The sequence below is a fragment of the Tiliqua scincoides genome, chromosome 4 (assembly GCF_035046505.1).
Source record: "Tiliqua scincoides isolate rTilSci1 chromosome 4, rTilSci1.hap2, whole genome shotgun sequence".
Classification (NCBI taxonomy): Eukaryota; Metazoa; Chordata; class Lepidosauria; order Squamata; family Scincidae; genus Tiliqua; species Tiliqua scincoides.
In genome coordinates this window covers 104,067,887-104,091,932 of record NC_089824.1, presented here as the reverse complement: position 1 = coordinate 104,091,932, position 24,046 = coordinate 104,067,887, and the positions used below count along the sequence as shown (strand labels likewise).

Here is a 24,046-nt window from a genome sequence, read left to right as displayed (position 1 = left end):
CACCGCTTTACACCTCTCTCCATTGTGAAAATTGCCCATTGACACCCACTCTCTGCTTCCTGGCCTCCAACCAGTTCTCAATCCACGAGAGGACCTGTCTTCTAATTCCCTGACTGTGGAGTCAGATTCTAAATCTAATCTGTCCTGGGAACCAACAAGTTTGCAATGGGGGGGGGGGGAGAGAAAGCTATTCCCAATTATCAGCTAAAGGTGAACCCAGAATTGCCCTTTACATCACTGCATCTTCTTTCCAAAGCTCTCTTGAAAGCAGCACAAGCCCTGCAGGTAGGGCAAGACTGCTTGCAAATGAGGCAATGCTGTGAGAAAAGTCAGTAGGGGCACAGTAATTTGCTGGGTAACGCTACTGAGATCTGTGTTCTTTCCACCTTTTCTGCTGGTTTTTTTTTTTTAATTTTTAGCCAGGCCACGTTTTGTTCTGCTCTCTACAGGAATTAGAATATAGGGCATGAAGGGCTGCTGTAACAGAGCATGACGCAGATATGTGGGTCATTATGCCAGTGAGGATATCCAATACTGCCATCTGCTGGTGGAAGGCTCATACCATACTTTAATTCAGTTGCAAGGTTCCTGGTGACTATTCTGGCTTTACTTCTCTGTCCCAACCAAGGCATGCACTTACCATGTCCAAAGCTACAGGATTTTAAAGAGTGCACAAATAACAGATTGCAGATAGAGGAACAGTCCAATCAGTTTTTGCTTTAAGCTGCATGGCCACATAGCTCAAATCAAAGCCCTGCACAGCTAGCAACTCCATGGCTGCGGAGCTTGGCGCAGCCACCATAGCACTCTGTGCAACTGGCCAAAAATATATAAAGGGAACAGACTGAACAGTGTGTTCAGTCTGGTGTATGTTTATGCAGGAGTAAGTGCTGTGTAAGTAGGTTCAATGGGATGTACTCCTATGTATGTGTGCATTGGAATGCAGCCTTAATAAGCGAATTGTTCTTCAGGTAAATGTGGAACAACACGAATATAAATTTATGACATTGAGCTAGTTCAACATGGTTGAATTAGTTTTAAAAAAAATTACAAAGGCTAGTGTGTAAACGGAGAGTTAAAAAACATGGATGGATCTGGACTGTGTCATGGTTTAACTTCCTGGTTCTCTCACTTTCATTAAGTGAATTGGGCCAAACTTATTTTGTGGTTACAACCTGATATGGGCCAGTGAGAAGAGCATCAAGCCTTGATTTGTGCTGGGGAGGGGATCTCAAGGTGCGTGGGTAGGACTGCAAAACTTGAGTAAAAGCTTCCAATAACTGTTTTATGGTAATATAATTAAATGTAAATACCAAGTGCCCACCAATGTGTTCTCAAACCAGGCAAATCTGTGTCTTTCCCATCCGCTAGCAAAATTAATGCAGCCATAGGCCACTGTCAGTGTCAGGAGCCAGGAAAAGAATGTGCCTGAGGCCAAAAGGAGCAAAATGAATACTATAAAAATTGACAAGGGAGGAATGTGCAAAAAGTGCCCTTTCCAAGCCAATCTCCCTCTCTCTCGCATTGGTCATGAAGCAGAGAGAGATTATGGCTGGACTTGGGAGTGGAACTGAAGCCCCCTGGACAGGGGAAGGCTATAAACTATTAATGAGGTTCTGTGGTTCATTGCAGAGTTAATGGACATGGCAGACTCCCTTCCATCAATAGTGGCTTATGTCATGGTCAAGTACAGTGCTACTTCAGAGCAGTTTTGTTTCTATGGGTCCAGGCCTATCACAGCTGGACCAGTGGTTGAGGTGGTGCCCACATTTCTCCCTCCCCATCTCCACATCTTCTTTCTCCCCCATATTGCCCAACTGCTTCTTCAAATCAGGCAGGTGTGGGAGGATGCTGGGGATGGGAATTCTAGCAGTTCCTTACCAACTTTGTGCGGGAATTGGTAGGGAGTTGCCAGGACCTGTTGAAAATATTATAGCAAGAAACCCCAGATAGTATGCAGCTATAGAGGAATGGAGATTTCAAGAGCATCCTGAAACACAATGCAAACCCTTGGTTTTTTTAATGATCTAAACAACGCAGGTACAGTATACCTTCATAATTCTTTAGTCAGAGTGCAGAATAAGTGCCCTCCCAAATAATCTGAGTTCTGTACTAAAGCCATCATTTCATGTGATCTTGCCAACTGCTACAAATGAAGCTCAGAAGTTGTCAAAATATATTTGGTAAAGTAGTAAAGGTCAGTGGCAAAAGGAGGGAATCCCCCTCAGAAGAAGCCCACCACTAGCTTTTTTTTTTTTAAAGTTGTGATGCAAGATCACCTACTCTTTAGTTAAGAGCTACAGGCCGATACGGCACAGACATCTTCTGAAAACCAGGTTTTGACAACAACACCTGGGACATAGGTAAGTATTTGTAGTTTCTTCTGGGTAAGCCACTTGGCCCATAACTTTATTGAACTAAGTTTATTAAAACAGAAGTGAAAGCTAGAAAGAAAAACAATGATTGGCTGAAATTATTGCATATTCCATATAAGAATGGTAAAAATTATAAATACATAATTTGTAGTAAAAGCCTTTTGCCAAAAAAAGCATTTAGCACATTCTGTGAGAGAACAACAAAAGTCATAGAAACAAATGCAGTAAAGAGGTGAGGGGAGATTTTACTCCACTAAAACTAAAAAGTGCATAACAAACATCACGGCGCTACCTCTGGCAGACACACCTGTGCAAAGCAGATCATTCATTACAGTACTAAAAAGCTGTTGAGGAGGAGATCAGAGGAGAAGAATGCATAGCACTCTGAGTTAGAGGTATTGAGAGGCTTGGCTTCTCAGGGCACTCAGGTCAGCATGTCCCAAAGGCAGCAGCAGCACAGTGCAGTCCAGCATGCCGTCAGGCAGGTACTTTCGGCCGAGTTGTCCCTCTGCCGCTCTTCCACGACATACACTGAGAAGAGGGGAAAAAGCCAGATGTTAGTTGTGTCCAGTTAACAAAGATGCACTGGACAAAAGAACTGGACAAAAGTTGTGTCCAGTTAACAAAGATGCACCTTCTCTCTCTCTCCCTCTCACACTCACACACACACAGAGACAGTGTGAGTCTGGGGGTATCCTCAGCATCACCTGGATACACACAACTCTTGACAGCCTGCTAGTAGGAAGGAGTCATGCTGTAAGCTACTCAGAGTTGCAGGTCAATGTCTTCAAAAAAGCCATGTCTGTTCTGAACCTGCAGTTGGGATCATGACTGAATTGCTGAGATAGTCACAGGGCCAAGATTCATATGGCTGAATGTGACCACAAGGACTGCATGAAAGAGCCATGTAAATCTGGCCATAGCGCAATGAAGCGGTTATGCTGGAAGCTTGCGCAGTTGCTAGGTCTAACCATGATACAAAATGTACAACTCAGGCCCAATCAGGCTATAAGATTTTGGCCTTCCATCCAAATGATGCAACAAGCTCTTCAAGCAGTCTCTATTAAGACGACCTGAGGGCATGCATAATGCATATATCTGCTCTGATATGCAGTTGATGTGCATCATGGGAATACTGAAGTCCACTGAGGGCCAAATTACAGATTGCAGAAGACATGTAGTTTAGCGTTGTGTGCTTGTTTTATTCCTAACCTGAACAGAAGTCATGGGACAATGGAGAATGATCAAACTCTGGCACAGGGGCAGGGCTTTAACCCTTCCTCCTGCCATAGGCCTGATATGGATCCCTTCCCCCCCTACCCTACAGGTTGCTATTTCTCCAGGGACTGGAAGCTTCTATTAGTGACTGTAGGAAAAAGCAAGGCTCTCTCCCTGAAGTACTGTACAGTATTTACACATTTTGGGCCACGTACATTTGGAAAAGAGGAACTCCTCCTTGAGTTACCAGTGTTAGGGACATGATGTAATTGCAAGGCTGAGCCTATTATGCTGTAAGGAGCCTGTCCCTTGCCAGGGACATGCTAGTCCTTCCCTGCATTTTCAGCTTTTCTGTACCTAATTAAGTCTCTTTGCTCCTCTCCTTATAAAGAAAAAGATGTAGGCAGTTTTTTTTTTAAAATCCAGTTGTTGCTCCATAAGCATGCTCTTGTGTCTCAGGTTTCTGGCAAATGCAAAGAAGAGGCACCGGGATGACCGACAAGCCCCTGGACATTTGTAGTTTTAAGTTCCATCAAAATTAAGAGGCATATCAAATTAAAATACTGTAAAATAGTTTTGCTGTCCTGGGCTGTTTTCCTTCACATAACCTTTAGGATCACTCCCCACAGTATGTATAGCTGGCTGTGTAGTCTCACTTAATTCAGCAAGTATCTGGACCAAGGCAGCCAGTGTAGGCTGAAACCAACCAAACAGGTTTTGCTCAACATCCATCAGGCTCTTCCTTTGTGTGACTGCATGAATAGAGGGAGAGAGTCTAGCAAACACCATTTGTGCTTTGCCCCTATACAGAGAACGTACTGTTTTGCTCAACCAGCACCAGCTGGCTCCACAGAAGCTCTCACTTCTCAACCACCCCAAAGCACCTTGAGCTGAAAAACCACTGACAGTCTGAACCCTCTAGTGCAGTGGTTCTCAAACTGGTGGGTCGCGACACAGCAGCTTGTGTAAAGATGCCCCGTTTCCTTTAAGGGGTGGGGGCAGGGGGAAAGTAGCAAAGCGATCCCCAGGATCCCCCCCTGCAGGGGCGGGGGGGCTATTTTTGAACAAACCATATGTACTCCCACAGTCCAGGGGGTGTTGGGAGCCCCAAGGAGCGCTTGCAGGGCTCTCCGCGGCTTTTAAACAGTGAAAGTTCCAAGCACAACGAAACTGGAAATTCTACTTCCAGTTGAGCATGTGCAATAGTAACAATGACAAAGGGCTTTGTTACATCACACTGTGAATCACTTCACCACTAATCAAACACCCCCACGCCGGTTGGTGCAGATAAGGCTGCAAGCCCATCCTGTATCAGATTGGTTTCTTTTCCTCCTTGAAAACTCTCAAAGACACCCAACCCTCAATGTTTCTCAGTGGCTACAAAAAGGGTGTCAACCCTTGTGCAGAGTTCCTTTCCAAGATTCTCTCAAGACTAGCCTGTTCCTGGCTTAGGCAGAAGCATCCAGGGCACAGATTTTGCAATCTTTTGGCCCTCAGGGAGGAGAGGAGGTTAAAAATAGCCTTCAAGTGACCTCGAACTAGCTCCACAATTAGAAACAGTCCTATTTAGAAAAAAAATAGATGGACAGGGCCATTCCAGACTGCAAACGGGTTAGATGGATGCGTAGCAGTTTGAAGCTTGCATGGCAGTGGGTGCAGTGGCAGAGATAGACATTCAAAGGATGCAGACATGCAGGTAGATGACAAGAACAGCCTGGAAGGAGGCTGAAGGATTCTTAAATACCAGGGCAGCAAAGCTGTCATTCTTGAGCTCTAGTTGATAACCAGCTTCATTTTGAAAGATATCACAGCTGACATCCTGTACTAGCCAATGGAGAACTAACAATTCTTGCTCCTTCTTCGGAACAAGGCAATTATCTTCCCAAGCACTACATCTGCATAGTTCAGTGCCCAGGCAGCCTGCCACTTTTAAGTTATTCTGCCAGAGAGCTTAAAAGCGAGCTGCTGGCTCAGGTCCTCCTCTGATGGAAGAAGTGCATGCATACGCACCACTCTGTTTAAGACACAAAATGGCCTGTCCTGCTGCACTGGCTTCTGCAACAGGTCGGGTTGTAAGCTGATCATAGTTTCTTTTATAAAAACCCAACAGGTAAGGAACCAAGGATTGTGATGGAGGGAAGGAGCATGTTACATGATTGTATAGGTCCCAGAAAAATTATGCTGGGGCCCTGGTCATAGATAGGCTTTCTAAACTATGAGTGTACTGGAACATGAACCCAGTTTGTCATTACTTGTAAAATGTCCTGCAACTGGGCAAAGAGGTGCCTTTCAAAGTAGTGTCCTCTTATATTTAGCAGGGGGGAGTGAAACAGTTCCTTTTGACCTCAGTGAAAGCTACATGCTAGTCAGAGAGAATCCTGTAAAGGTACCACCTTTCTAGTAGCTGTTGCTGATGGCTGTTCGGAGTTTGTTTTTTTTAATTTTAGACTGTCAGCCTTTTAGGAAACCATTATTTTGTTATGTAAACCACTTTTGTATAACTGCTTTTTGTTATGTAAAGCAGTATATAAATATTCTTCATGTGCATGAGGGTTCCTATTAACAATATCAAATACGCTCCCCCACCAGCACCATGCCTCTTCTGTTCATTTCTTCTTTCCCTCTTTTAACCCACTGGTTCTCAAATGCTCTGGGAGTTTGAGGACCGGGATGATTTCTGGAGGGGTGGGGTGGAAAGCAGCAATGTGATCCCCAGGATCACGCCACTGTGGGGGACATAGGGACTTTCTTCTAACTCACCATAGTTCCTGCTGGCAGGAGGGGTGCATGGAGCCCTCTGCAGGGCTCCCTGTGCCTCTAAACAATGGAAAAACACAATTGTGACCTGCTTCCAGGTTGCAATTGCGAAACTGGAAGTGGATCACAGTTGTGTTTTTCCAGTGTTTAGAGGCACAGCCCTGTAGAGGGCTGCAAACTGTATGCCACCAGGGACTACGATGAGTGACAAAAAAGCCCTTATGTCTCCTGCAGCAGCACAATCCTGGGGATCGTGTCACTGTCTTCACCCTTTCCCTGCCCCTTAAGGGGACAATGTTCTCAGGGTGGTGGGTTTGATCAGTTTGAGAAGCATTGTCTTAGCCTGTTCCTGGCTTCTCCTGCCTCACTTGTCCAACAGCATCAGCTCTATAAGAGGAACCACCCTAAGAACACAGACCTCACTGCAACTTTCATAGCACAGAGGAATAGGAGTACCTATATGCAGGGGAGTTGGCTTACAACTAAAGTATATGTAGGTTTTTTTAATGCAAAAGATGGACAGCCCCCTTCCATCAAATTCAGTCTTGTTCTGGAGGGTATCTGCACAGTGATCCCCAGGATAATATTATTCACCATATTCCCCAGGATATTATTCACAATACTGTATTCACCAACAGTAAACAGTCTGCCACTAACAGATTGTTAGTGTCAAGGGCTGCAACCATCATCTCCTCTGCAACTTCTAATTCTGAATCCTAGAAATAGACCTGCCGAGTGTGCATGTGGGTGCGCAAGCTAGTAATATGAGCCTCTTCCCACAGCCCTTGTAACAAGACCTGCAGCTCACATGCTTAAAAGACCAACTTGACTGCATTCTAGAAGGGAGACTTCCTCTTTACAGGAACCAAAACGGCTCCTCGCAATCAGATTTTGTCCCCTTGGTTCATAGACAAAGCTTTGCCCAATTTCATAGACAGCCCAGCTGCAAGGAAGGAAAGCAGACAAGTACTCGTACTTCAAAGGTACGAGAACTCACGCCACAAAGAGGCAGTGGTTCTGTTGCTTATTGCAGAGACGGTGAGGCAAGCATCATTTTGGAACCTAACAAAGCCACAAAAGCAAACATCCCCCTAGGGAACAGTTGCAGCCTTCACCACACAGAGAAGTACCTCCTGGTCTCCCTCTCTATCCCTTGCATCTCCACTCCTTAAAAGAATCAGTACCCATCCTCCATTCTGAATTAAACATGCAGCAGAATGAAGAGGTAGAATGGACAGCTCCCCTATGTTAAAAAAAACTAGCACAGTAGGGAGAAAACTAGGCTAGAAATTCTCTCTGCATTGTGTTAGCTTTACAAGGAGAGGCATTAAAACAAACAGTATCCCACTTACAGCAGGCTGTAGTGGTGTCTCCCACCACATTCTGCCACCTAGGTAGACAAGGTCTAGATAGATGAAGCAGTGACAGAGGAGACAGGAGCACCAGGGGTCTAGGTGACATCCATCGGAGAGTTCACCAAGGCCTTCAGTATACTGACCACCCTATTGCACAGCAGACTGATTTGAACAAGTCCCTTTTCACCCCAAGAACAGCATCCCAAATGCTCTTCTGGGGAATTGTGTAAAGCAAGACACAGGCAGTGGGTTATTACAATCCTAAATGAGCACACAAGAGGAGGCGAGAAAATGGATACTAAATCTTACCCCGCTACTCCAGCAATCCACCCTAGAGCTTCTCCCTACCCCCTCCCATATATTATATTGGCAACCTTCAGTCTCGAAAGACTATGGTATCGCGCTCTGAAAGGTGGTTCGTGCACAGCGTCTAGTGTGGCTAAAAAGGCCAATCCGGGAGTGACAATCCCTTCCACACCAGGAGCAAGTGCAGTCTGTCCCTGGTCTGTCTCCCTGGCTATGGGCCTTCCTTCTTTGCCTCTTTGCCTCAAACCATTGGCCAAGTGTCTCTTCAAACTGGGAAAGGCCATGCTGCACAGCCTGCCTCCAAGCAGGCCGCTCAGAGGCCAGGGTTTCCCACTTGTTGAGGTCCATTCCTAAGGCCTTCAGATCCCTCTTGCAGATGGCACTTTAATCTCTGGCCTTCCACTTTTGACCCAACTAAGGCAGATCAATAGGATATTATAGACTTACAATCATCAGATGTAGCTTTGATCTGACCCACAATGCAAGCCTACAGTCAGTCCCTTCTTAAAAATGCTCCATGTCTTGGACTTATCTCAGATTAGAAGCTCTTAGCAATGTAATGGGTGGCACTCTGAACAGGACATACAGAAACCTGAACCAGCTTCAGTGGAAACCCGCTGTGTGTGCAATGGTATCTGAAGCTACAGTTGAAATTTAAAGAGTGGTTTTTATAAACACACTGCCTTTTATGGAAACAGCTTACTATGGAACTGGAGGCTAAACAGCCACACATGAAACAGCCTTTGGCTGGGCCACCTTTTGTGGCTTTTCTGAACTCCTGACTGAAATGAGGAAGTGGAAAGAAAGCTGGTTAACACAATGTGTCTAAAAATTTGTGGCTGATAATTAAGGCAGTACTATGGCAAGCAGTTTCGTGACTTCACTTTCTTGTTTGTGGAATCCCACAGAGCTGCACAGTTCAGCTTACAACCTTGCTTTAGTAAAGGTACCGTGTTGGCTCTTTCTGAACCAAAGCCAAAGTAAGAGCAGTTCTGCTGTGAACAGTAGAAGGAATCCTTCTCTGAAGAACAGGCTGTGCTTGTCCCAATTTGATGGAATTTATTATTTCCAAGTCAACCCAAGACCATTGTTGGCAACCTTCAGTCTCGAAAGACTATGGTATTGCGCTCTGAATGGTGGTTCTGGAACAGCGTCTAGTGTGGCTGAAAAGGCCAATTCGGGAGTGACAATCCCTTCCACACCGGGAGCAAGTGCAGTCTGTCCCTGGTCTGTCTCCCTGGCTATGGGCCTTCCTTCTTTGCCTCAGACTGTTGGCCAAGTGTCTGAGCTTGACTGACCCAAGAACTGAGCTTCATAAGCCACACTGCTCTTAGGCCATCTCCAGAGGGCAGTTTAACTAAATCAAGCTGAAGAAAAAAAAAAAAAAGCAGAATTTTTCAGTGAACATCCCTGGCATTTTAGAGTAAGGAAATATTCCTGAACAGCAAAACCTAAAAAACAGAATCTTTCTCACCACTTAGGCCTGAACCAAACATGCAGCTATTCTGTGGGAAATACACCTGTAGTACTGGTATTTTATTGTTACGGTCAAAGACCAGCAAAAACCAGCAAAGACCAGCAAAAAAAATACTGCCCTACAACAGGCAGAATTTAAGTTTTCAACACGAAAATACATTCAACATTAAAATGCAACATTAAAACACAATAAAATAGCCATCATAGTATTACGAACAAATAAGAGGGAGTGAATTTCCACCCATGTGGGACTGGGTGAATTTCCACCCATGTGGGATTCCACCCATACACATTCACTGTATTCCAGGGCTTTCTTTGTGGCAAAAGCCTCACTAGTCTCCTCCAGTATTGCCAATCATCTTTCAGCTGACTTCCTGTGTCTGAATGTATTCCATCAGCACTTGCCAGCTGAAAGGGGTGAGAGCTTTCCCCTGAGAGTTTGCCCTTCTAAAGGTAATAAACATCCTACTCTTGCCAGTGACAGCAAGAATCACATGCTGTTTATGCCAGCATGCATAGGACTGATCTGTTCCCATAGAAGCAAGCTGCTGGCTACTCCTTGGGGCTTCCAAGCAAGTGGGCACAGCATCATGCAGGCACCCTCCCATCCCTCCTACTCCTATTCATACTCAGGCAAGAAGACAAAGATATTTCAATTTCACTTTCCCCTACCTCTCTTGTTTGTGATCTACTGTATGCAACTTAGGCTGCATATTTAAGATTGCAATCCTACACACACTTTCCTGGAAGTAAGATCCGTTGAACACAATGAGACTTCCTTCTGGATGATTATGATAGGATCACCTCACTGAGAGCCATCCTCGCCTGGTTGGAAGGGAGGGGAAGAGACAAGAAGAGAGGGAGAAGGAAGCAGTTGGGCAAGTAAAGTGGAGGGGCATGAAAGGCACTGCCATCTCCTCCCTGCTCTCTCTGCCTAGGCTGCCATTCTAATCACACTCTCCCAAGAGGGCAAGCCCCATTGAACACCACATGTTCAAAAACCCATGTGGAAGAATCTGATTAGGAAGGTGACGAGTGGCAAAGTGACACTTGGATATTCTGTGGCACAAAATCCATGAGATAAGGAAAGCCATTCGAGTTCCACATCCCAATATGAAAAATGCTCATTACCACATGGATTTCTGCATGTGTGGTCTGGACCTTGTTCTTTGGAAGCCAACAACCTAGAAGCTTTCAAAAAAGCTTCATCTGAAACCTAACTATCCCCACCTTGAAAGCTTATTATCTAATCTGCTGCAGGTCAAAGGGAACCTGAATTTATTATCTGTGGGCGTTGCCCTGCACTCCTGCAAGTACCAATTCACAAAGTGCAAATAATATGCACGGCTTTATTTTAAAAGCAAGTATGTCACCTTTGTCTTACCTACGGGATCTTTATCTTGGGTATACAGATTTCGTTTCTGCCTGTACCTGGTCAGCTAGTTACTGATTAACTCTACAGAAAAAATGGGTTTTTCTGTTACTGTAAAAAGTCAGTCTTTTATAGGAAGCATACACGAGGAGTTGGATCATAGTCATGACAGAGTGCTGATCATTCTATACCTGCATATACTCACATTTCCTTATATTTGCCTTATAACCACAGACTGTACCAAAACATGAAATAGTTGTTGAAAAGAGATATATCTGGATTTGCGAGAACACAAATTTGGATTTATCATTGTAGGACGTTGCCTTTTATCAAGTCAGATCATCGATCGGTAGCTCAATATTTTTGACACTGACTGGTCATGGTTTCGTCCAGGATTTTTTCCCCTTCCTACCTCAGTCTGAACATTTTGTTTGGGACATTTTTACCCTTCCACTGTGAGTTCCTCAGGAACTCGTTCCCAGCAGCTGAATCTGACAAGTAGCAGTGAACCAAATCGCCAAAAGAAAGTAACTTCAGGTTCCCAGATTGCCACACTGAAGTCCTTATCAGATTTGACTATACCCTTTTGGCACATCACTGCTGCAGACTCTTTGCATTAGCCAGCAACTATACCAGTCCTGAACCAGGAAAAGGGCTCTCTCCTGAAACCGTTTACCCATGAAAACCAAGGAATCTATTTGCTAAAACAGAATAGAAGAGGTTAAAGGGGTAACAAATTGTGCCTGAAGTTTAACATGGTGTACAAATTGATATGATAAGCACAGAAGAAAGGAGCAAAGTCCAATTTTTCTTCAGTGCTATGGAAAGTATAATCAAGTCCTCATATCCAGTAGTGTTTGTAAGCCTGTTTGTAAAGTGACTGTACCCAGAGAGTCAGGGAGTTCTGCTAGGGTTGTCTCATACAAGCATGTTCAGTTCACTGCTTAGTGACTCACAGCAGAGTCTGTGACCTGCTTCCATTGAGAAGTATTGGCAATGACATCAGACAAAACTAGAACTCTGTGGCGATTGACTTAAGGCAGGTGTTACACTCCTGCAAATCAGCACCTGATGTTGCAATTGAGAGATGACAATGTATGTTCGAACTAGCCAGTATGCCTAATATTTACACAACCCATGTGGGTTATCTCTATCCTTCTTAAAGCAAGGTATCAGCCATTTGCTTTATCACCAAGAAGGAAAAATTGTTTCCAGAACAGTAACACACTGTTCTCATTCCCAGAAGATTCCTTGAATGAGATTCTGGCACAAAGCCTCATTAACATAGCTGTGTTCAGGTCACAGGACCATCCCTTTCAATCTCAAAGTCAGCCCAAAATTGAGCTATCTGCCCAGATGCCACTTTAAATAGAATTGTATTCTTAACTTGGTGCCATCAATGCACATAGCACTAACCATTTTATAATGGAGGAACACACAGACATGCAGTTCTTCCTCCTCAATGTACATTTTTACAAGGGGAATGGGGGGCAGAGAGCTCCCTAGAAGGGTGTGGGCCTGAAACAACTCAAACAGTGTGGAGGGCAGCTATTATCACTATTTATTGGTCATGAGAGTGCAGGACACAGGGTGGCCATCCCAATCGCCCTACTGAAGGAACAGCTTTGGTGGGTGATGAGAGGGGAAAAAGGATAATAGGGTGAGGAAAACCCATAAAGAACTTTTAAAATAAGGATAGGCAGTTTATATTGGATATGGAAGAGGTAAGAAGCCACTGTACCAGGGTTGAAAAGAATAAAGTTCATTTTGACCACAGGAAGAGAGCAAGCTATAGTTGCCAAGGCAGGGGATGACCAAAAGAAAAAGAAAAGATTGAGCTGGATGTTGGGAATACTGGCAACTGATCAAACATAGGGTGGCAAAGGAGAAACCAAAGATAAAGCCAATGTTGCTTGCCTAGCTTGACAAGTTGGGTGGCAACATCCATCAATGTCAATTGATACAAGAAAGAAGAAACAGGAAAGGCTTGGAAAGAAAGACAAGCAGTTCAATCTTAGACATGTTGCATTTAAGACAATGATGAGATATCCCAGTCAGAAAGACCAGATAAGGAGTAAACAGCACAATCTTATGCATGTCCGAAGGAAACCCCTTATTCCCAGGAAAGTGCATACAGGATTGCAGCCTTAAATGTGAGGGAGTAGAAGGTCAGAGCTGGAGAGTAACAGCTGGGTAACATTGGATTATAGGCAATACTAAAAGCCATGGAATTTGAGATGAGAGAGAGAAGATGGAATCTAAAAGAAACCCTAAATCCAGGGTGGGCAAACATTTTGGCAGGAAAGTCACATTGGGCTTAATCCAGCACCAATATAAGGGCAATGCAGCTTCGAGGTAAGGGAACTAACATCCCCTTACTTTGAGGAGGCCTCAGTGACTGCCACCAACTGTAGGATGCCCCATACGTCCCATTGGCACAGCTATGCCAGTGCTGGAAAGTTGGTTAGGATTTGAGCCATCATCTCTCTGACACTATGTCAGGGCTGAGAAAAAGAATTTACATTTCCAATTTGAATAAATTTACTTAAATGAATATATTAGAGACAGAACGTATATGAATGAATAAATTTTACCGACATTATTTATAATACACATGAGAACTATAATACAGGCATGTAGAACCACAAGAGAACTGTTTGCCACACATCTCTTGCACAGTGAGAATATACAGACCAAGCCAGAAACACATGGAGACATAAGTTGTTCAGAGGCAATTGGGGGGGGGTGAGTAAAATACCAGGGAAAAGCAGAAGACACATGGAGACTATAAAAGGCCTTGCTCTAACTTGGCCCGCAGCATACGTCTGGTGGTCACAACCAGTAGTTGCGGGCCAGAGTGGTCTCCAACAGTCTCCGATGGGCCAGAGGTTCATTGGACACTGGGGTCTCCCTGCAGGTTCGATTGGGGAACCCCAAGGGCCGCAAATGGACCCCAGGCTGAGAAGAGAATCATGAAAATCTAAGTTCAGAAGAGAACTTTTGATTGGTTTAAACCAGACTGGTTGAGTTGCCAACATCAGAAACATTTCAGTGGCTGAGGTTGCAATCCTTGAGCATTCTCAAAATTTTGAATCGCCTATAAGTTCATATGAGCAAATAAATAATTGAAAAACTATTTGCAGTTACTGGGACGCCACAGCCAGCACAGAAATGCTGATGTATTTTCCCCTTGCCAGCCTCACTACTATAACCTCAGAATAGTCTCTCCACTAAAACAGACATTCTAGTCACAAGTTTATTTCTTCATAACCGCCATATGAACTGATGCATACAGGAAGACTCTTTCTAAAATGCAAAACCTTCAGTTGACAGACTGAAGTTGCAGAATAGTTGCAGAAAAGCAACCTAGAGAGCTCCAGTGTTATCCTTCCTCAATTTGTTTTAGCAGAGCCTTGTGCAGGGTACGAAAACAAGTTACATGAGTGGCTTTCAAGACCTGACTAATTTGCATATATTAAACAACTATATTCAACCTTAAGAATGCCCACAACCCATTGTTAATATACCCAAGAGCAGTGAGAACTGTGTTTGCAAAGGACTGGAAAGCTTGATAATTGTTTTAACTTGCTGCGAACAGTCTGGCTCATTACTTAAGCTCATTGAGTTTCTTTTATATGAACACATTGTTGTCTTTGCCATAATTAATACAAAAGTGTCTGCCAGAATAAAAGTCAACAACACTAAACGCTGTCAGAAGAACCTGCTGTGTAAAAACCTGGATTTTGTTCTATAGAGGCCCAGTAAGTTACTATTATTAGGAAGCCACACATTTTACAAAAGATACTATACAGGACAAACATGCTGAAAATGAAAAGCTAGAGATGGCAACTACAGCCAGGAGGGACAGTAGCAGCCCTCAATTTCTTCTCTATTATGAAGACCCACCCCAAAGGCAGAAATCCTTCTTTCTGAAAAGATTAAAGGATGGATAAGAGTATAAGAATACTGAGCAGTATTGATATTGAATTGTGTATTACCATTCAAACCAGAAATATTCCTCCTAAATGTGACATCAGAAATTAAAGACCAATATAGAAAATACCTTACTGTACATATTGTTACAGCGGCAAAAATACTGTTTGCGCAAAATTGGAAATTTACAGGCGTGCCAACTAGAGAAAAATTTAATAGACAAAATTTATGAAATAGCAGAAATAGAAGTTTTAACAGAAAGAATGAAAGAGAGATTTAGGTAGAGTAAGAAAATATTGGAAGCCTTTTGACGATTGGATAGTTTTAGTTAAACAATATTGAGTATTCAGATCAATTTAAATTTTTATAATGACAAATATGATAGCTTTTGTATTGAAGATTATTGTGGGGGTTTTTTTTCCAGTCGTTTGATTGCTTTTCTTTTCTTTTCTTTTGAATAATGCATGTTGTAATCTAGGGCCATATCCTCATGTGTAACCTGTGTAGTACCTGCCCAAAGTCTAACCCATTTTCCTCACATGTATCTGTAATAAATAAATAAAATACTTTTAAAAAAAAGGAATACTGAGCACTACCCTCTAAATTTCACTTTTTGTTAATGTCCCTTTGTTTGGGATGCAGCAGAACAGGCCAGAGTGCTAATCCGTGGCATCACTAGGGTTTGCATCATCCAGAACGGAAGGCCAGTGTGTCACCCTCATGATAGACCTCCTCCCATGCAGTGGGCGGGGCAATGGCCCAGGTGGTGGGCATGGTGATGTACTATCATCCCAACCTCACTGGTTTTTTGCCATACCTTTTGACAGAACACAGATATTTCAACACGGTTTGTTTCATTGCATTCTGCATGCTATTACGCATTAATTGATATATAACATGATGGTATTATTCCTACAAACCATGATTTTAGCAATTTTGGTCACTAGTGGTGTCAGCCCCCACCAAGGGTGTCACTTTACTAACAACGTATTGATTCCATGCCGTCTCATTGGCTCTTCAAACAATCAGTCTCATTGGTCTGTTCTGAATTAAGGAAATGTACTTTTTTGTTACATAAGACACTTGCATTTTTGTTTTCTGGTTTTTGGCCATAATCTTTGACAGAATTGATATTTCACTCTGGATTTTTTCACTGCATTCTGCTGTAAATAACGCATCGAATTGTATATAACATGATGGTATTATTCCTAGAAACCACAATTCTGGTCACTAGTGATGTTACCCGCCTTTGTGTGTCATCCCCCCTTGGCATGTCACCCAGTGCGGCCCGCACCCCCCAGCGACACCACTGGAGCTAATAAGAATTCAGTTATACAGGTCTATAATAAAAAGAAAAACTGTTCATGAAAAGTCATGAACCCACTACAGTCCTGTACATGCAGCAGGCGTTACCTGTATTTTTGGGTCCATCTGCATAGACTGGTCCTTGAGGTGGAGCAGCATTCTGCCATCCGTACTGTGGATAGCCTTGGTAGCCTGGCGCACCTGCTGGATATGACCCTGGTGGTGGTGGGTAGCCAGGCCCTGGTGGGTAACCAGGACCCGGTGGCCCACCTGGTTGGGTATATGGTGGGTAGGGGGCCGTTGCGCCTGGATATGGTGGAGGATTTTCGTAGTTCATGTAGAAGGCCAAGTATTTCCTAAAGAGTAGGAAAAAAATTGGATTTTATGTTAACTATTTTCTTTAGTCCGACACAAAAATATGCACGATCAGTCATTACTATGCCACCTTTCTCTTGCATTATTGTTGTATTGGCTGTCACTTAAAAGTACAGAAAAGTGCTCTTTTCCTCAGCACATAGTCAGCAATAGTCAAATCAAACCAATTCAAAGCAGACATATACCTAGGTAGAGAGATTGATACGTTAACTTTATTATCTCATCATATTTGCGCAAATCATGAGGGGAAAAACAAATTTATGGGCAACCACCATAAATAAACCCAAATCCTGTACAACTTCAACCATGAAAATGCATCCTTTTATACCATCTTAATTACACGACAGTCACCCCGTTAACATCCTACCATAATATTTTGTCTTAACCATTACATTATTCTTTGGCTTGGATACATACTTCTGTGGGCCTGGGCAAGCAGACATCTTCAGGTTAGCAAAAAAGCAAACAAACCAGAATCCATGTTTGTTAGTTGCCTCATGCACTTTATAGGTTATTGACTAGCAAAGCTAAAGCAAAGCAACTTCTCTAGATTCTGGGTCTCATTGACCACCAGGGCCTAGGAGAGGGGGGTAAAGGGGGTAATTTGTACCTGGGTCCAGGATCTAGAAGGCGGCCCAGGAGGCAAAGGAAGGGGCCCGGAAATTCCCTGGGATCTTATATTTTCCTATCTACTTGGATATGTTGTACGCATGGGATGCTGGGGACACTACCACAAGCGTGGGGCTGCAGCTACTGGCAAGCCATATACGCCGGGCCGAGGAATGTATACATGACACTCCTTAACACAGCGTCAAATCTGGGAAGAAACTGGTCTACTCTTTGGCTTGTGGATCTGCTTACTATGAAGGAGCGTACAGAAGCTGAGGGACACAGCTACAAGACTACAGCTGCTGCAGAAACAAGTTTTGGTACACACAAGACACTATTCTAGTGGGAGCCTAAATATTATGTTGCTAATTTTCTGCATGATTTTCTATATTTAAAAGATTTTAGAGAGACTTAGGAACGTGTTTGGTTTTCTGTATCTTGCAGTCGATGCCACATGGGTGGGTAGACCTGGGCTCCAAAGACTTTCCCAGCTGTCTCCACCCTCCCCCACCCTGTTTTGCCCCTCCCTATTCCCATTCTGCTCAACCTTCACCACCCTCCCCTGCTGTTTCACCCCTCCCCCTATGCAAAAGGACCCAAAAGAAACTTTGTACCCCCTAATAAAATTCCTCTCAGAGGCCCTGTTGATCACCCAAATTCTGCCAAATATTCTTAAAATATTATTCTGACAATATGGCTAATATTTCCATGCCTACGGTTTCATCTGTGCCAAAGGAAAAGAACTAAGTGATGTGGCTGTCAGTTCAAGCTACTGTATGAGAAGGCTTGTAAGCTTTAGAGGAGGCCTGAAGGGTCTTCCGAAAGCACAATTCTTGCATAGTCAAGGGGGCTTTCTTATTTCCTTAGACCAGGGGTCTCCATATCCCAGCCTGGGTCTATCTGGCCCACAGCCACCCTCTGAGAGCCTCTGGCCCACCTGACTGAACACAACCAGAGCTGTACTCTGGTCACATCTGAAGGGTGTTTTGAGGGCCAGGGAGACAGCATGTAGCCTCCCTAGACCCCAGAACACCTTCTAAAAGCCTAAAAAATCACTTCCTGATTTTCCCCAAAACTGGAAGTAATATTTTTGTGACCTATGAAGACCTTAGAAGGCTTTCTGAGGGTCAGGGAGGGCTCCATTTGGGGATCCGTTTGAGTATGTGCTTTATTTTGTGGTGGTGCTTGGAAAAATCATTGAAATTTGAGCCCATTCATTCATCTAAGTTCCATCGCTTATGTATTTAAATTCTATATTTAAAAATTTTATTGGCCCTCAACACCATGCCAGATATTTGATGTGGCCCTCTGGCCAAAATGTTTGGAGACCCATGCCTTAGAGAACCAAATGTTTCATCTTGATCTCATTCACAACTCCAAAATTATGTCAATACTACCCTGCTGCAATACTCTGCAGGCAAAGACAAATGGAGCCAAAGGCTTGGGCAAGCCACCAAATCCACGACAGAGATACAATCTGAATCCATCCTTTTTAGTTCTGGGTCTGTTAAGTCATACAGATTTCCTCAGTGATAATTTATGCCAGGGATGACCAACTTCTGTGTTCAGAAAATACTCTGTCCTCCAGAAAGAGCTGGGGGGGGGGGGTCCAAGGTGTATTTTGCCACATAAACCAATTTCCTAGAACAACGATTTTCAACTTTTCTCATCTCATGGCACACTGATAAGGTGCTAAAATTGTCAAGACACATCATCAACTTTTCGACAGCTGACAAGGCAGATGGGGGGCTCACATTCCCCATTGGTCCTACTAATAAATGACCCTCCCCCAAGTGCCCATGACATACCTGCAGATCACTTGTGGCAATGTGCCACATCACACTGGGTGAAAACTGCTACCCTTGAAACACCCAAGACTGTTTGCATCCCATACACGCACTGTTTCAAGACAGAATCTGCTCCTAGGCAATGAATTTAGCATAGAATTCAGTATACTATGAATGCTGCTTTCCAGCCACTGTGGCTGTGAAGACAGAGGTTGCCCAAATAATGCTTCTGAACCCGATGAAGCCTCCAAGCCAGCCATTTTCAGCCACTTTGCCATGGCACATTGGTGTGCCGCGAATGGTCCCCAGGTATGCTGTAGGAAATTGGGAGAGGATAATTTCTTAGAAGGGCCATTGGGGGATGTGAGCACCCACTGGCAGCACAGTGTGCCTTGTCAATTATGATGGTGTGCCTTGACCACTTTAGAGCCTTACCAGTGTGCCATGAGATGAAAAAAGTTGAAAATCACTGCTCTACACTGTGCGGGGCCAGTTGTGTGTTGACATTCAGTGATCAGGCACAGGCACTTTACTCCTCCCAAAACTACAAGATTAAATTATACAATAAGGAAATGTTTGCACATTTGCTTAATTGATACAAGCCGCTTATGCTTTACTTGGCACAAGGACTGGATTAAAAACGTGCCTGGGTGTTTCCTAGAAGTTCTGTTCCTGCTTATGTATTTGCATATGCTCATGCATCTTAAGGCTTGGAAGCAGTTTTAGTTTCTGGTTAACAACTGTGATGTCAGATTGCGAAGAATCCCAGAAGTGAGCCAACATGCTTATTTTAATTTATATTCTGCCTTTTCACAGAGCACCCAACCAGAGTTTTCGGAAGGCTCCTCAGGTGTAGATCCATAGGCAGGCACATGCCCACACCTATGTCTGCTCTATCTCCAACACAGCAAGAATCTGCTGCTGCTCTCCATCACCACCCAGCAAGCTGGGCCCCAAGGGGGACATGTACAAGGAGACTGTGGGGAAGGGAGCAGGTGGGAACAGTGGACATAGGCCCCTCTTTTTGCTGCCACTTACAACTATAGAACAGTGATGGACTTTCACCTACCCACTGTCTAGTCAGCATTCTCAGCTGGGCAACATCAATGATGTTCAGCTAGAAAGGCTAACTGGGTATCAGGCAATAGATAAATGGGAATCTTTCTCCACCGTTGCTGCTGAGAGGCAGCATGAAGGATTATTTGCGTGACCATCTGCTTCCTGTTTACCAGGCAATGTTGGGGGGAAGGGGAGTAAGCTGACCTGTGCTTTCCAAAACAGGGGAAGGGGGTGGAACACACCATTGTGGGAACCTTCCAGGGCTTTTGCAAGTTCAAGTTGGGAAACCCTTTGTTCAGATCTCATCTCAGTCAGGAACTTGTTAGGTAGGCTAAGGATGCAATCCTAAGCACATTTGCTTAGAAGTATGTCCCACTGAACTCTGTGGAATCTACTTCCAAGTGAACATGCTTAGATTGTGCTGCTAGATGCCCCACTACTATAATGATGAAAAAGAAACTCTGGTTATAACCCATGCACTGTAAACTGACTCTAGAATTGTGTGTGTGACTCTAGAATTCTGTGTGACTCTCTATATGGGCTGCATCAGCAGTTCTTTTCCCAGTTCTCCTTGCCTGCATCATTTCCCCGCCTTGGCCAGTCAAAAAAGCAATGCCTTGACATCACAGCATGGGTAAATCTGCTAAAACATTTGCAGCGCCTGGGAGAAAGTTGCTGGTTTTAGGCATTTATTTTGTTCCCCTGTAACAGTGCCTTTAAAACCTTGTGAAATATGCCTGAAGAGTGTTATCACTCCAAAAGGGTAGAATTTAAATTATTTTTCCCTCTTCCATCTCTGTAAAACTGTACCAGTGTAATTTCTTGTGTGTGCACATGCACAGGACTCTAAAATATAATTGCATTGATAGCACTGCTGTAGAATGGATGGAATTCTTGTCTCCTGGGAAGTCCTTATGGAAATTGCTTTGTGCTAGTACTCTGTTCCAATTGCTCCAGCTTCTAGGCTTTTGAGCAAATTGGATAAGCTGTACAAGAGCACAGTTACATCAGCAGCAGGAGACATATGGAAAAACTACCTCATGCTGACGAATATCTAAGCAGGGGCGATCAGTAAATAAGCAAAGCACCCAAGACCTTGGGGAATGATTCACTTTCTTCCTCTCAAGAGGATGACAGAGTGTGTGTGTTCAAAGCTCACTATTAATAACTAAAGACCTTTCTGTATGGAGTAGCAAGATGTTAAGTGCTTGCTGAGGGAGGGGGCATAAAAGAGTGGGCCAACTCCCTTTGTGTGAAACACAAGGGAATAGGGAGCTCTGAAGCTGCACTCACTTTGCCTTTGGACATCCTGTTTCACCCAACTTGTACCCCCTTATGCAGTTTGCTTTGGGGAGGCTAGCTGTGCCTTAAAGGGAATGAATCAGGAAGTCTTTAGGCTCTTATAGAACTTTGCCTTCAACTAACTTATCTTTTAAGCAGCAACCACTATTCCTGGAATGCTGCCACAGACAAATACAGATTCTGTTAATTAGGACTCAGCCTCAGAACCATGTGCTCCCCCCTTTCCTGAAACAAGTTCTCTCTACCCCACATACCTTAAGGGTTGGAATCTTAAAGTCAGACATTATGTGAAACTGTGTGACCAAATTGTTTTGGCTAAGGTGCATCAGGGCAAACACATTCAACCACCTTTGACTTGTGAGTCTTGAGAATTGTATAACCACCAGCAGTTATTTCCCCAGGGTTGCAATTTAGTTTGGTAAACAGGTTTGTAACATGATACAAAGAATGGCTGGGAAGATGAGGGCAGGCACAAAGTCAGCTCTCTGCTATGCATGGTTAGGAAATTAGGAACCAGTCTTGGGATTGGATGATTCCTCTGTGGCTGTGGCACTTTGAGATGCAGGATGTTTGTCCTCTTTGTCCTAACACTTTCCATAGTCACACCCCACAAAGATGATGCCCCCCCAATCCTACACACAATTTGCAGTTTTTTCATTAGAGCATTTTCTTCTCCTACCTGTTAATTCTACTTTGAAACTTACTGTTTGACATGTAAAGAGTGCACTTAAAGTGTTAGATAATTTCACACTAGTTGCAATGATTTAAAACAAATGAGATGTGGGGGGGGGGGAGCCCAAAGAAATATAAGAATGCTTTCAAGTCTGAAGAAATGACTGTTTTTCTGTTTTTTGATACAGAACCACAAACCATTCATATATGTTCTGAACAAGCATGCATTTACAAGCTATTTACTACAACACCAAATGTTGGTTGGCAACTTTTACACAATTTACAGCATAATCCTATGCATGTCTACTCAGAAATAAGTCTCACTGAATTCAGTGGTGCTTACTCTCAGGAAAGTGTGTATAGGGTTGCAGCCTAAGGCATACAAAGCAACTGTTGGCCATATGACTCACATGTACTGCCCAATTAAATTTGCTTAGAGACATATTTCCTTTTGGTTCACTGTAAGGACACAAAATAAGAGCACTTGAAATTAAGGCTTCAATCTGAAGTACATTTATTTGGAAGTATATCCCATTAAACAAAGTGGGAGTTGCAGTCTGGCACTTTACCCACAACTTCCATGACCAAGGGCTCCTCTGTGAGATACAGGGTAAGCGCCCCTGCTCTTTTTTTGGTAGTCATAAATATTCACATTGCAGGGCTTGGAACATAAGATATGTAAGGTAATCTATACAGAGTATGGATGATCCCAGTGATATTAGACAACACAGCCTTTCCTAGATCCTTGAGCTCATGGTGATTTGCTCGTCCTGGGGGATATTTTTCCCCCACAGCTCTTTGTGGAAGGAGGGCGGCCTCAACTCAGACATTCATGAGATTATAAAACAGATGTTAAGAGAATGTAAAATGTGGAGTTTTGACTGTGTATATTCAGATTTTGTTTTTAAAGTAGTCTATTTTTTAATTTCAAACTTTAAAAATCCAGTTTTTAAAATATGGATTTTATCTGCCATGGTGTAGAAGGCAGCACTATCATCAGCCCCTAGTAGCTGCTGGAGTGAGGGCAAGTGAGCCCAGCCTTGCAAGAACTGAGGCCCCATCCACTTCCAGCATGGGTTCTCTTGCTCACGCTCTTCCTCATGTAGGAGTAATCATCCCCTGCCCTACCCTATAACTGTTTAAACACTTGTTCTTTCATAGCTGCTGAGCACATGTGATTTTGTTTTGATAGTTAAACATTTTAGTGACTTGCAAGGGGAATTGGGGAATACCTCCAAGTTCTCCCAAGAGTATCCTGCTACCCTGGTTTTTCCCTACAGAAAATGGAGTTCTTCCTGGCTGGACAAAGTGGACCCAATTACAGTGCTTGATCAGAAGAGGCAGTGGTGCCTCTGCTATTTAAATATCTAAAGGGGGCCATACCAAATTGACATGTAGCTAAAGGTGGCTTTAAGTACTGCCCCCCAGCTAGTTTTGGAGGCAATCTTGTTGGCATCCTTCAGTTTCGGAAGACTATGGTATCGCGCCCTGAATGGTGGTTCTGGAACAGTGTCCTCTCCAGTGCGCAAAGCCTGGGTAAAGTAGATATGGAGGATAGACTGTTACCCACGCAGCAAATCCCCCCTCTCCATGTAGCTGAAATGGTCCAATGGAAAGGCAGAAGCCAGTACAGTTGGCTCCAGCGGCATCGCAGGAGTTGCCAGAACGTGACTGTGTTCAGCCATGAACTGCCTCAGGGACTCCGGCTCCGGATTTTGCCTCGAGGTTGACTCCTGAAGCCTTTTCCATAACTGGATGTAGCCACAAGGCAGTGGAGGTTTGGGATCAGAGTTTTCCTTCTCTCAGATGAGCTGCCTTCCCAGGCTAACGAGTCCCATCTACCGGGTGGTTGTTTAGTCGCCTCTTACGACAAGTACAGCCAAACTGAGGGCCTATTCTTATCCCCAGCCCCCAGGGGAAATATTATAAATACTTATAATACTTATAAGTACTTATTAATACTTATAAATAATAACATATAATATTTATAAATACTATAAATATTAGTTTATTAATCTGAGCATAATGCATTATATAGTGTGCATCACAAGGTCATAGCACAGGGGTCTCCAAACCCCGGCCCAGGGGCCAGATGCAGCCTGTAGTGAGCCTCTATCTGGCCTGTGACCACTCTCTGGTCCCCTG

General features: G+C 43.8%; 1 protein-coding gene across 1 annotated transcript in view; it reads right to left on the bottom strand.

Annotated features, from left to right (window-relative positions):
- Nucleotides 1-1,997: 1,997 nt before the first annotated feature.
- The window catches only part of CYSTM1 (cysteine rich transmembrane module containing 1), a 34,647-nt gene continuing 12,598 nt past the window's right edge, over nt 1,998-24,046 (bottom strand). The window contains exons 2-3 of the mRNA XM_066623416.1: nt 16,206-16,453; nt 1,998-2,906 (exon numbers count right to left, since the gene is read on the bottom strand). Coding sequence (XP_066479513.1) covers nt 2,800-2,906; nt 16,206-16,434 — 336 coding nt within the window. The 5' untranslated portion in view covers nt 16,435-16,453 and the 3' untranslated portion in view covers nt 1,998-2,799. The remainder of the gene's footprint in view (nt 2,907-16,205; nt 16,454-24,046) is intronic.